This window comes from Rhinopithecus roxellana, chromosome 2 (genome assembly GCF_007565055.1).
Source record: "Rhinopithecus roxellana isolate Shanxi Qingling chromosome 2, ASM756505v1, whole genome shotgun sequence".
NCBI classification, from domain to species: domain Eukaryota; kingdom Metazoa; phylum Chordata; class Mammalia; order Primates; family Cercopithecidae; genus Rhinopithecus; species Rhinopithecus roxellana.
In genome coordinates, this window is record NC_044550.1 from 152126970 (window position 1) to 152141959 (window position 14990).

The 14990-nt window shown below is 40.8% G+C and overlaps 1 protein-coding gene across 3 annotated transcripts in view; it reads right to left on the reverse strand.

Moving 5' to 3' along the window:
* Positions 1 to 14990, reverse strand: part of PDGFRA (platelet derived growth factor receptor alpha) — a 62236-nt gene that overhangs the window by 37450 nt on the left and 9796 nt on the right. For 2 of the 3 annotated variants that reach the window (XM_010358986.2, XM_030922357.1), the window contains exon 2: positions 509 to 569. The exons of the other annotated variant lie outside the window; for it this stretch is intronic. In XM_010358986.2, the coding sequence (XP_010357288.1) occupies positions 509 to 557 (49 nt within the window). In that variant the 5' untranslated portion in view covers positions 558 to 569. The remainder of the gene's footprint in view (positions 1 to 508; positions 570 to 14990) is intronic. 3 annotated transcript variants of the gene reach the window in all.

Below are 14990 nucleotides of genomic sequence, written 5' to 3' on the forward strand. Positions count from 1 at the left end.
TTTTTTTAATGAGGTCTTGCTATGGTGCCCAGGCTGGAGTGTGGTGGCTAGTCACAAGCATAATCACAGTGCACTGCAACCTTGAACTCCTTGCCTTAAGGGATCCTCCCACCTTGGCTGCTCAAGGAGCTAAGACAACAGATGTGCCACCTCCCACAGTTGACCATTCCTGAATTTATCTAATCTAGCTCTAATGGAAGCCTTGTCCTAGGAAAAGAAAGAGAGTAGTAAGTAAATTTAGACATTATTACTAACAACATTTCAATGCCAACATTATATATGTTACTAAAACTGCCACTGGAGAGCATTCCTTTTGAAATGGAGTAAAGTGCAATACAGCAAAGGGAACTGAAGGTTTGTGGTCATTCTGGATAACGTCCTATAGTTTTCTATTTCATTTCATTCTTTTGGACTGTGTATGCAGAGTACTGGTAATAAACCCATGGAGCACAAAGCTTAGAAAACAAGACACCCAAACAAGGAACTCAGAGAGGACTGGGCTCCATACCTGTGAGAAGACAGCCTAAGACCAGGAACGCTGGATGGGAAGTCCCCATAGTTCTGGGAAACTAGAAAAGTCAAAAGTCAACAGAAACAGCGTTAGCAAATAGAAATAATCCTGGAGCCTAGTTCTCTTTGTGTTTTGAACAATAGAAAATATTAACAGCATCATTTTAATCAAACATGTCCCAGGTTAAAATTCAAGGTTCAAACAGTAAGACGCCTGAAAGATGAAAGAATCAATGGAGCCCCAAGATCATGGCGGGAGCTGCCTGAAGCCAAAACCTTCTGTGATTGCATGCAGCTTTCAATGGTCCTTTAAACCTTTATATCAAGATTAGAACAACAAAGAAATAAATACATATATATATATATATTTTCTCAGCTTCCAAACTAGAGCTGATTTTCACGTTTCGATTAATAAAGAGGTAACACCCTCTACAACTTTTAGAAAAGTTGCTTGGGTTTGAGTAAATACCTTAATATTTAAGTGCCATTTTGACCTAGAATTTCTGAAACTTCCAACAATGGAGGTCATTTACAGGAGGCCTTTGTGATACTGAGGCACATACCAGGCTCAGACCTGGGCACCCAGCCCGGGTTCTCGCAGGAACCCTCGGAGAACCTGCTGGATCCCAAGCCAGGCTAAACAGGGCATGGAAAACCAGGTACAGGCATGAAAGGAGGAGGAATACAGAAAGTGAAGGAGGGAGAGAAAGTAGGAGAGATAAGTGTGACTAAATTTCTGTGCAGGGGGTAGGGGGGATGCAGTAGACTCTAGGATAAAATTAACAGGAGGCTGATCATTCATTTCCATGTTAAGGTAAAAGCACCCGTGCAAACCAAGTTCAAGAACTTTCTAATTTTCTACAGCCAAATCTGGGAATGAAGAAGTAGAGAAAGGATGGAAATTGACTGTCCATAAGACACAAATAAGGCAAAAAGTGGGCAAGAAGAAAGGAGGGAAGGGAAAAGGAAATTAAAAAAGAGAAAGAAATTAAAAGGGGGCCCCTGTTGCCCTGCGGTAAAACCACTGTAAGGGACTATTCTGGCACACCGTGAATTCCCCATTCACTTTATTTTATCTCCCATGTCATTTCTCCCTTGAAGTCACTGATAGTGGTCACTGGTGAAGTCAGTGAGAAGGAACTGTGAATGAACTTGTAGGGGCTGGGGCCAGTAAGTACCCAGTTCTTAACTGAAGAAGCCACAGTAAGGGTCCTGGGCAGAGCCCCCAGTTTTAACATAACCCCCTGAAAATCACCACGTTAGTCTTGGCCTGGGATGTACTGGATCCCTAAGTTGCTCCTAAAGTCACAGGGTGAATCCCAAAATTGGAGATCACTGTGGGAGGCCACATGGGTTCTTGGCTTTACCCAGGAAGGAATTCAAGCAAATTTATTAAGAAAGTAAAGGAATCAAAAAGGGTGGCTACTCCATAGGCAGAGCAGCCACACGAGCTGCTTAACTGAGTATACTTATGGTTATTTCTTGATTTTATGCTAAACAAAGGGTGCATTATTCATGAGTTTTCCCAGAAACAGAGAGGAAATTCCCAGAACTGAAGGTTCCTTCCTTTTTCCACCATATATGGTAACTTCCTGTCATTGATATGACATTTGCAAACTGTCATGGTGCTGGTGATATCTTTTAGCATGCTAATGCATTATAATTAGCATATAATGGGTAGTGAGGATGACCAGAGGTCACCTTCATCACCATCTTGGTTTTGGTGGGTTTGGGCTTCCTTCTTCATTGCATCCTGGGTTTTGGGGGTTTTCTAATTTATTTATGAAACAGGGTCTTGCACTGTTGTCCAGGCTGGAGTGTACTGGCACAATCATAGCTCATTGTATCCTTGAACTCTTGGGCTCAAGCAATCCTCCCACCTGAGTTGACCCCCACGCCCAGCCCAAGAGCTGGGACTACAGGCCTACACCACCACACCCAGCTCATTTTTAAAAAATTATTTGTAGAGATGAGGTCTCACTATGTTGTCCAGGCTGGTCTTGAACTCCTAGGCTTAAGCAATCCTCCTGCCTTGGCCTCCCAAAGTACTGGGATTACAGGCATAAGCCACCACACCTGGCCCACATCCTGGGGTCTTTATGACCTGTATCTTGTGAAACCACCACACCCAGCTCATTTTTTAAAAATTACTTGTAAGGAAAAGTGCTTGAACCAGGGAGGCGGAGGCTGCAGTGAGCCGAGATTGCGTCATTGCACTCCAGTCCAGGTGACAGACTGAGACTCCATCTCAAAAAAAAAAAAAAATTATTTGTAGAGGCTGGGCATGGTGGCTCATGCCTGTAATCCCAGCACTTTGGGAGGCCGAGGCAGGCAGATCACCTGAAGTGAGTTCAAGACCAGCCTGGCCAACATGGTGAAACCCCATCTCTACTAAAAATACAAAAAAATGAGCCGGGTGTGGTGGTGTGCGCCTGTAATCCCAGCTACTCAGGAGGCTGAGACAGGAGAATTGCTTGAACCCACGAGGTGGAGGTTGCAGTGAGCCAACATCGTGCCACTGCACTCCAGCCTGGGTGACAGAGCAAGACTCCATTTCAAAAAACAAAATAAAATAAAATAAAAATTATTTGTAGAGATAAGGTCTCACTATGTTGCCCAGGCTGCTCTTGAACTCCTAGGATTAAGCAATCCTCCTGCTTTGGCCTCCCAAAGTACTGGCATTATAGACATAAGGCACCACACCCAGGCTGCATCCTGGTCTTTATGACCTGTATCTTGTGAAACCATTCCTACCCAACTCCTATCTCATCTTGTGACTACCAATGCCTAACCTCCTGGGAATGCAGCCCAGAAGGCCTCATCCTCTTCTCACCTAGCCCATATTCAAGAAGAAGTCACTCTGGTTTGACCTCCTCTGATGCTAACTCATGCAATGGAGTGGGCCTAATGGGACTCAGTTTGTTCCATCACTAACTTTGGAAGCTAAAATACGTATACATAATTACTGAATAAACTGTTTTTTGTTGTTGTTGTTGTTTTGTTTTGTTTTGTTTTGTTTTTTGTTTTGTTTTTGAGATGAAGTCTCGCTCTGTCGCCCAGGTTGGAGTGCAGTGACAGGATCTCGACTCACTGCAAGCTCCGCCTCCCGGGTTCATGCCATCCTCTTGCCTCAACCTCCTATTGTTGTTGTTGTTTTTTTTTTTTTTAAAAAAAAAGGAGGGCCAGGAGCAGTGGCTCACGCCTATAATCCCAGCACTTTAGGAGGCCGAGGTGGGCAGATCACGAGGTCAAGAGCTTGAGACCATCCTGGCTAACACGGTGAAACCCTGTCTCTACTAAAAATACAAAAAATTAGCTGGGCATGGTGACAGGAGGCTGAGGCAGGAGAATGGCATGAACCTGGGAGGCAGAGCTTGCAGTGAGCCAAGATGGCGCCACTGCACTCCAGTCTGGGTGACACAGCGAGACTCTGTCTCAAAAAAAAAAAAAAAAAGTAAAAGGGAGAAATTCAATGTTTTCATGTATTCCTGTATTTAGCCTGAGTTGGGTTTGGTTTGGTTAGACAGGATCCAGCACATAAGAGCCTAATTTGGTGGTGCCTGATCGTGTATTTTGCTCTAAGGTGGCCTACATTGCAGGAATCAGAATTCCGCTTTATTGAATGCCACCAGGAAAATACGAGAGGAAGAAAACACAGAGTGAAAGGCAGCAAGCTTCTAATGGGAAGGGGCGTGGAGTAGACAGAACAAAAAGAAACCATTATTTAATAAGCCAAAGTTTGCATGTGCATGCTGCGTTTGTGAAGAATAACCCCGTGGTTACTTAGAGTTGATTTTAAGAAGTGGCAGTTGAGGCTCAGAGAGGTTTTGCAAATGGCCCAAGGTCACACAGCTGGTGTTAGAGCCAAAATTCTAATACAAGGCCTGTGTGATGCAAAAGCTGTGTCCTCTCCACTTCACCATATGGTCTCTCTCAAGGGAAGGTTGGTGTTTTAGCCATGTCCCGCCCCCGTGCGTGTCCCTCCCTCACAACTTCCTAGGGCAAATTAGACATCCCTCCCTCCCATTTTCCTTCTCTGCACCTCATAGCAGGAGAAGCACAATTATAGTACTGTGAACCCAAATGCAATTCACACAATGCTGGCTGGCTGATCACTTCTGAGGAGCCTGGCATGTGCCTGGAATGCAGGGCTTCCACACTGCTGCAGTGGCAGCTCCAGAGCCAGGCTGGCCAGCCTGATTTACCACAATTAGCAGTAACGCTTGTGTGCTTGTACATGTAAATATCAGCCTCCCACTGACAATCCACTCAGCAAACTTCAAAGGAGACCTCCAGAGCCAGCTTGATGTTGTGGGTTTTATCACATTTAGATCCCGTATTTTTTTGACAAGTCTTGCCAATGATGCATCTTTAAAGCATTCTCAAGCTTAAAAGAAGGGCTCACTGCTTTTCCTGCAAAACCTCTGAGGAGTGTTTTTCCCTGGCCAGACCCCACCAGATTTCCTTGTGTGCATCCAGACACGGTGGACCCACTGCCAGGGAAGATTATTTACTGACATATAAAGTGGGCAATGAAAACAGGCCCTCTGAGCAAGCCATCGGGAAGCATATACTGAGAATCAACATGTGTTTGTTGCTTAAGATTCCACACTCCCTTCTCTGATAACGGTGGTTCCCTGGGTAGAAATCTAGACCTGTTTGTGAAATTTCATGTCATTACTTATCTATAACTCAGACAGTTGACTCACGAATAATGGCAGTGCTTGCCCCACAGGGAGGTAATGAAGAAAAATGGGAAAGATGGGGACTTTCCTCACCTATTAGACCTGTAGTGAGGCTCTCTGGGAGTGAGTCTTGCTATTCCTGCCACATTTTCTACTCTAAATGCTCATTCTTAATTAGTAACTGCTATTCCGGAGCTCACCTAAAAGTCAGGTGCACAAATATAAGTAATTGAAGCTACAAATTCTGAGAAACATGGCACTATAACAATCAGTGAGAATAGGCCAGGTGCAATGGCTCACTCCTGTAATTCCAGCACTTTGGGAGGCCAAGGTGGGTGAATCACTTGAGATCAGGAGTTCAAGACCAGCCTGGCCAACATGGTGAAACCCCGTCTCTACTAAAAATACAAACATTAGCCAGGCATGGTGGCACACTCCTGTAGTCCCAGCTACTGGAAAGGCTGCGGCATGAGAGTCACTTGAACCCAGGAGGCAGAGGTTGCAGTGAGCCAAGATCACACCACTGCACTTCAGCCTGGGTGACAGAGCAAGACTCCATCTAAAAAAGAGAAAAAAAAAAAAAAAAATCAGGGATAACAACCCCCTTACAGGAAAGAACAATGGATTTCATCTAAATCTTTTCTTCAATCATAATTACTTCTCTCATGACAACAATGTGTTGAACTTCAGCCCCCATTCTCAATAATCACAGCTCAAAAAGCGTTTGCCATAACTTAGAGAAACAAACTGAGAAAGAGACCCCTGCCCTGTTGACCCTCAGGCAGGTGACTTGTGCTTTCCCCCATCCTCTTGGCCTTCTTATGCTTTCTCTCAGAAGAAAGATGGAAATGACTTTGGACTAGCCACTGATCCCAAATCTGACACTCTGTCCAACTCTCTGAGCCTCAGTCTCTTCTTCTAGGAAGCACAACTAGTAAGGCCTGACTGGTTGCTTGCGCTGTGGCTTTACTGTAAGGACTAAAGTATGGAGTTTAATGTAAAGTGCTTTGGTTTTCACTACTTTTTCTGCAGACTCCCAAGATATTTTAGATCGGCTCCTTCAACTTCTCCTTAACTAAGAAAGTGACGGATGCCCCAGAAGCAACATGACCTGCCCTGCACCTCCTGCCTCCTGGAGACATGGATCTGAACTCTGATTCAGCCCACACCAGCAGTCCACTCCCATGACCCTGTTACCTCCAGCCTGCTGTAGCTATAAAGACCATTCAAAGATGAACCAATATATACAGTCACAGAAACAGAGAAACAAATGCTTTTGCAGCTACTATCCTTTCTCTTTAACAGGGTGCCATCTCCTGCCCTGCAAACAGAAGTAAAGAGCCATTGAACACGACTGTATAACCAAAGGCAGTGTAAACAGACAGCAGGCAATGCAAGGCTCCATTTCCAGAAGGACTAAGAGCAAGACATTCTTCTCCTAAAGCCAAAGAGCTTGCTTCTCAATCACCAATTGCACAGTGCATCCCATTGCAGAACCACTGAATATTTAATTTCACCCCACCCTCACATGATTAAAGATCACAGGAGACTCTCTCACAGTCCCAAAAGTCACTGGTGACTTCAAGATTCAGACTTCCAAGACTCAGTTAATTTCAGCTCTCCTAAGTTAATTCTAACTGTGAAAATTACACATCTTCTTTTTTCTCTGCAGCAAATGTTCTACTCAATCTCCTAACTTCAGCCCAGGCAACCCAAGTGCAGGTTTACACTGATGGAAACTTCTCCCTGTTTTCCAGCAGAGGGTGTGTTTACCAGGACCTCTGCACCCTACCAGAGCCTGTTGTCAGTACAGTGAGGGCAAATCATAACTCTGAGTTCTGACAAAAGTGAAATCTGGAAGATTAATAAGTGTTCAATTTAAGAAAATGTTAAGTAAGTTTATCATGCATTCCCACACAAAGAGGACAACAGCAATATATTCCACAACAGTAAAGCAAAATTAGCACAATTATCCCAAGTAAACTAAATAAGAAGGCTTTCCATGAACTGAGTAATTGTTAAAACCAAGCTGACATGTGGTCACTAGCCAATTCCAATACATGCCCAGAATTAGAATACTGATCCAGATCTTTACATTAGCCATCCCTCTTATTTCTTCTGAGCGACAGCCATAGATCACTGGTTGATTCTCAGGAATAAGCACGGTCTGTCTAAATTGCAGAAGAAACTCAAAAACAACAGATGAGACTAGAATCTAATAACTGGTGTATCACAGTTTTTGAAACAACTTCTCTTTCTAGCTTCCATTTTTACCAAAGACAAATCACAGTGGGACCAATTCGTTTGCCATAAAGTTTTAATCTTATTATATTTGGCCTGATTATTTATATAAAGTGCAGCAAAAATAATTATTTGCCACATAGGCTCTTTTTAAAATTAGTTTTGATGGAACTTTAATTTATAAAGAATCTCAAATTAGGCTTCTTAAAGCCTTGGGTCAGCCACAGATTTATCTGTGCCTGAAAATGTCTGTATAAGTTGGGTGCATTCCTTTCTTCTTGATGTCCCAAGATAACTTGGGGCTCCTGGGCCTGTCAGAAAGTGACATTTTCACTTACCACAGGTCAGGAACCCCATACAGAGACTGCATAGACAAGGAATGAGGTCAGTTTTCCCAAGTACCTTTTATTGGCTCTGTAAGTCAACTTTGATCCCTTAAAGCAGTCTGTTTGTATCTGAAAGCACACCATTCTAGTCAAAGCCTTCACAAAATAAGCAGTTTCTTTAATAGTGTTCTGTTACAAAAGAAAAGATTCTTACTGCACTTATGCAAATAACTGTATTGCCATTAGTTAAGAATACTCCCAAATAGTTTTCAAATTCTGGAGAAATCAGGTAAAAAGAAAGACATGCTCCAAATTTTGTCTACAGTAGTATACTTTATTCAATTGTTAAAAGCAGTTAATACTTTCCAAAGGAAAAGTTTTCTTGACTCTGAAAACCAAAACAGAAAGGATCAGCAATGTCTTAAGCAAAAAGTCATAAAAAGATTGTTTTGGTCTTTTATTAGTTTAGTCCATGCTATTAACTCTTGTTTTGCCTGATATTGGGCCACATTCCTTATGAATATGTTAAGTTTCTATGAGAATCCTGGAAGTTTTTTTGTGTTTTCTTTTCTATTTCAATGGCACAATTTTCTTTTTCTTTTTTTCCTTTTTTTTTTTTTTTTTTCTGAGATGGAGTTTCTCTCTTATCGCTCAGGCTAGAGTACAATGGTGCAATCTCGGCTCACTGCAACCTCTGCCTCCCAGGTTCAAGCGATTCTCCTGCCTCAGCCTCCCAAGTAACTGGGATTGCACGTGCATGCCACCATGCCTGGCTGATTTTTGTATTTTTAATAGAGACGGCATTTCACCATGCTGGCCAGGCTGGTCTCGAACTCCTGACATCAAGTGATCTGCCTGTCTGAGTCTCCCAAATTGCTGGGATTACAGGTGTGAGCCACCATGCCCAGCCAATGGCACAATTTTCAAAGTTATCAGAGGCTTGCATTTTAGAGTACCCATCAGAGTCCTATAGCTGATTATAAACTACCTTTTGAAAAGGATTAAAAACAAGACAACAATTGTCTGTGGGTGACAAAAGTCTTAGGACAGCCAATTAAATATGCAATTGACAAAGAAATTTGGTTACCTCTGTAGCACACAATAATGTAACATAAGAACTATAATTATGACTGATAATGTACACTAAGTCATATCAGAATTATAGGAGTTTTGCATAATTTTGGAACACATACCAATAACACATTTATATAAGTATAGCCCAAAGAAAGCTAAATAGTATTTCATATTTGACAGTGCTTCCTGTATGATTTTAATATGCCAAATAAGCCAAATATGTCACTTTTGGATTTTAGGGGACCTAATATCTAGAAGGACTAATCAGATCAGAAAAAGACTTACTTTAGAATTTCATTTTGGAACGTTCATCAAATATAAAAGGTTTGAACAGTTGATATTACAAAATAGAATCCCAGGTCACCATAAAGCATTTATTTAACCAAAATGATAACTCAAAGATTTCAAAAGGGTAAAAACGTTTACTAATTGATATAGGGCAGACTTGGGTTTCCAAATAATCTGTCACTTTTTTCGCCCTTATTTTTCCTATAGTTTATTTAAAAAGCAAACAAAAATCTTTCATTATCGTGTAATACTACATGAAAATCTTATTCAAGAGAGTAAGCCAAATTTCACCTTTGCATTAGTGTACTATTAATATTAAACCCAATTCTTAATAAAACTTTATAGATAAATCTTTCCAATCTTAATCAGTTTGACCATAAGGTAAGATTCTCATAAACCTTTTATAACCCTTTACAATTTTCTGTTACAGAGCAGATCAGTGCTCTAGAAAACTCTGCTGTGCTTTTTAATCCTAATGTTTAACTTACAAAAATAATAATAATAATATCCCTTCAACTTTAGCCAATGTTTACACACAGAATTTCTTTTGCAATGTTAATCTTTCATATACCTTTCACAACTTGCTCATACTTCAGCTTTTTCCTATTCAGCTTAAAACAATCCTTTAATCCACTAAAGTAAGCAAAAAAAAAAAAAAAAACCAAAAAAAACCAAAAAACAAAAAACAAAAACAAACAAAAACAAAACTGTACTCCCATGCCTTCCTATAATCTTTTACCAAAAACACATTTTGCTTTCCTTACATATCTTGTATGTAAAACTGTTTCTCCAGTAATCTCAGGTACATATGTTACAGTGTTAACTCTTAGTAACTTTTAGTTTTGATTAAAAACCTAACATGGTTAACTCCACATGTCCCCAGGCCTTACCTAGCATCTAATGTTCCAAAGCAGGTAAATTGAACAATTATCAAAACTCAAAGAAGCAGTTTATGTTGTTTAGTAGAAAACAGTATCAAACCTGCCTAATTTAGACCACATGTCCAAATTTTGAAGACATTTTTATTTTATCAATGATCTTTAACACTATCTTTATTTCCCAAAGATTACTAAAGTCACTTCAACTCAAAGGCATTAAAGTTTCCATTTTTCTGACAATATATTTGATTTAAGCACTTATTTTTCTTTAAACCAATGAATTAGAGCTCTTTTATATAAATATCACACACAGAACACATTTAAATACACAGAACACATATAAATATCCAGTAGCTGTAGGATTTTTTTTTCATTTGTCAGTTTTAAGTTTTTCTTTCAAGCATGCAGCTTCTAGGTCCAAATAAGGAGGCACAGCTGGAAGGCCAAACAGATCTCCAAAAATCAAGAATCCCATATTTATACCAAATACTGGATCCCCCAAAATGGAACACTATGCGACCAGACAGTGCAATGCTTTCACCAAGCATTTCACTGCAAGGATGTTCCCCAAAGGCTGGTGGCCAACCTAAAGCAAATCAGCCCATCCTCCATTCACAGGTGGATGCCCAAGAGCATGCTTTTTTTTATTTAAATGTGAAAAGAAGTAAGTATTGGCCTGTAGTAATAACCACTCATGTAAGCAACTGCCATCACTAAAAGTATACATCCTACCTAGGTAATACAAACCAATGCTAAAGGTTCTCTCACAATGCAAAGTAATTTCTGATGCCCCCAAAAGTCACAAAGGTCAGGTAATGTGAGGTAAAACAGAGCAGAGCCTTGGATTCTGAGGGGTCCTGTCTGCTTACAGTTCTGGGGGTTCCATGAAGAAAACAGAGGTTTCTCCCAAAACGAGGTCTGTGACACCTTCTGTTTCCTCCCAAGGAGTCCCAGGCTGTCAGAAATTATCTTAGGTCCTCTAATATGGGCATTAAAGGGGGCAAAAAGACAGAATGGAGAAATAATTCAGACCACTGAGAAGAAAAACAAACAACAAACACACAAAAAACTTTCTCTTTAAAAATAAGATCCAAGAAGAAAAAAAATCATAAAGCTCTTTTAAATATATACATACACACACATATATGTGTGTGTGTATATATATATGAATATGGAATATCCATTTTTAATTAAGCTGACTTTTAATTATAGAGGTCCTTTTAAAAAATCCTTTTAAATCCCTTAATACTAGACTCTAGCCAGGACAAATAGCCAACATCTCTGGCTTTTAAGCCTTTTTTTAAAGGTATTTTCCCCAGTGAAACCAACAGGCCTTAACCAAGGTTATAACTTAACCATGGACACAAGAGGTGTCTCCAAAAAGATGACAAGCAATTTTTACAAGACCCAGCATTACCCCTAAGGTAGCTCACAGAAAAAAAAATTCAAGTGAAAAAATCAGAAACTGTCAATGCAGACAAAAAGAATAAATGACAAAAGTCCCAGAAGTAGCAAACTGGAAATCTCTCATTCCCTAAACCAGGAACTGAACCCAGGCCACCACCATGAAAGAACAAAGGCTTAGCTATTGAGCCACAGCCTGAAACAAGCACTGTATTGCTTTTCCTAAAAGGAGTCTAGGGAAGTCAGTTTTGAGCTTACAAAGGATACACTTTTTCAAGCGAAAAGGAACAGATATAAATCTGAGAGGCCTTCAAAGGAAACAGATTCTAGAATTAAAAGTCAGTATTTCTTGCAATCTTACTGAAAGCCAACCAATACTTTAAGACAAACTTGTTTTAACATAGGGCACCAAAATTTAGATAGACTATTATAAATAAATTTCCTGGCTGGGCATATGAGTTGGCTCACGCCTGTAATCCCAGCACTTTGGGAGGCTGAGATGGGTGGATCACTTGAGGTCAGGAGTTCAAGACCAGCCTGACCAACATAATGAAACCCCATCTCTACTGAAAATACAAAATTAGCCAAGCGTGGTGGTGCATGCCTGTAATCCTGGCTACTCAGGAGGCTGAGACAGGAGAATCGCTTGAATCCAGAAGGCGGAGGTTGCAGTGAACCAAGATCATGCCATTGCATCCAGCATGGGCAACAAGAGCAAAACTTCTTCTCAAAATAAATAAATAAATTAATTAATTACCTTTCAGTTATGGCTAATTACGTCTAAATTTTAATTCTCTTTTATAAATTTTACCATGACTTATACAGGTCATCTACAACATGCTTGGACTTTCTGACTTGTCCTATATTTCCTTCTTCTCTAAACAATCAGTCATTCTACCTTAGGACAAGAACTTATCATATAAGATCCTTTCTCATAAAATTTATTTATAACCTTCCTGACCAAAATACATCTTCATATTCATAACTTTCCTCACATCTCTCTCCACTACTTATTGTTTTTTATTTCTTTCTACTTGTTTTTATTTTCTTTCTAAACTCGTATTTTAAACCCCACATATAAATGACATCTGAATTGGCCAAAAAGAATTTATTTTCACTAAGAGCATATCTTCTTTGGCACATTTATACAGAGTTATATATGAATTTTTAGTAACTCTAAATTTTAGCAAACTTAAGTTACATGAGCTTGAGAAATGCTTGGACTTATTTACTTTTTTTATGAGCACTCTTTTATTTATAAGCCAATTTGGTACCCTGTAGACACAATATATAACACAATAAATGTACATACACATAAACACATCTAGACATTTATACACACACATAAACATAGATCCAATAGCTTTTATCTTTGAGCTCTAGCCATAATGTAGAAACGCAAATGCACTATTTTATAAAAGATAGCTGGACCCAAATTATTTCCCTGACAAAACTGGGACTTATCCAAATGGCTAAACTTTGCTAATTTGAATTTGCTCCAATTGCCTAAAAGGCACCCTAGTGACGAGTCCTTTGGGACTCGCCACTGTCCCTTTGTCTAACAAGGATCTCTACTAGACACAAAGTTTTTCTAAGTATAGGGAGAGTCCAATTATTTTCCCCTGCAAATTCCCACCTCCTGGAGCAAAAAATTAAATGAAGTGACAATAAGAAAATGCTTTTACAGAAAATGATAATTTTAGAGTAGAAAACAAGAAAAGGCAAGACCAAGATTCCTCTTGGGTGGGACTCTAACCCATAATGCTAGAGGGGAATGCCAATGCCAAACACCCTGGAGCATCCAAACGCCACAAAGCCTGGAGTATCAGCTAACAAGGGTCCCCACACGAAATGCCAAAAACCCCAGAGTATCTAGGGGATGGCCAATAGTGAACCCCGAAAGTATGAGACCTAATATAATTGGAGCTACAGAACGATGACTCTGGTGTCCCAGGGTCAACACAACAGGAGAACTCTCACAACCAAATGTCCTGCCTTAAACAATTGCCAAATAGCCAAGGCAAAGACAACAAACATGAAATAAGTATATCAGCCTGAAGAGCAGAGAAGTCAAACAGCCAGTCATTAGAAACTAAAGACAGGCCAGGTATAGTGGCTCATGCCTATAATCCCAGTACTTTGAGAAGCTGAGGCAGGCAGATTGCTTGAGCCCAGGAGTTCAAGACCAGTCTGGGCAGCCTAGCAAAACCCTGTCTCTACAAACAAAACCCACAAAATTTAGCCAGGTGTGGTGGTGCATGCCTTATAGTCCCAGCTACTCAGGAGCTGAGGTGGAAGGATCACTTGAGCCTGTGAGGTCCAGGCTGCAGTGAGCAATGATTATGCCACTGCACTCCAGCCTGGGCAACAGAGCAAGATACTATCTCTAAAAATTAATTAATTAATTAATTAATTTAAAAAAATTTTTAAAAGAAACTAAAGAGAAAAGGTCTCAGAAAAGGGATGACAAGGTGGGTTGCAAAAGATATGACCAGCCAGGCATGCTCCCATCTGGGGCAGCCAGACAACAGGAGGCCGCTATCAGGCTGCTAAGCCAGAGGCCTCACAGCCACTTTCCCATCCGTCCAAAATAAAGAACATTAGAAAGGACAAAGGAGCCAATTTGAAGGGAAAAAAATGTTAGCAAGCTGAATCTGGGCAAGGAGAGACTCACCCACTAGTGAAGCCCACACAGTGCCAATCAGTCTTAATTTAAAGTCAATGGGAGGTCACCATTGTCCCGTCATTGGTCACCAGAAAAGATATCATAGGGTGAACCTCAACATTGGGGTTCGACCTGGGAGGTCACAAAGGTTCTTGGCTTCATGCAGGAAGGAATTCAAGAGCAAGTCAAAGAGTAAAATAACAGCAAATATATTAAGAAAGTAAAGGAATAAAAAAGTGGCTACTCAATGGGCACAACAACTGCATGGCTGCTTGAGTGAGTATACCTATAGTTATTTCTTGATTGTATGCTCAACAAGCAGTAGAAGATTCACGAGTTTTCCCTGAAAGGGGCAGGTAATTCCCAGGACTGAGGGTTCCTCCCCTTTTTAGACCATACAGAGTATCTTTGGTCATTGCTATGGCATTTGTAAACTGCCATGGCACCGGTGGGAGTGTCTTTTAACATGGCACTGCATTATAATTAGTGTATAATAAGCAGTAGTGATGACCAGAGGTCACTTTCATCACCATCTTCGTTTTGGCGGGTTTTGGCCAGCTTCTTCACCGCATCCTGGTTTTGCTGGCTTATTTATTTATTTATTTTTGAGAGAGGGTATCATTCTGTCACCCAGGCTGGAGTGCAGTGGCCTGATCTCAGCTCTCTGCAGCCTCCATCCTCCCACCTCAGTCTGCACCCCCAACCACCCCTCAGACCAGTAGCTGGGACTATAGGCCTGCACCATCATGCCCAGCTCATGTTTTTAAAATTATTGTTTATAGAGACAAGGTCTCACTATGTTGTCCAGGTTCGTCTTGAAATCCTGGGCTCAAGCAATCTTCCTGCCTTGGCCTCCCAAAGTACTGGGATTACAGAAATGAGCCATCAGACCTGGCCTGCAACCTGTTTTACCACTGGG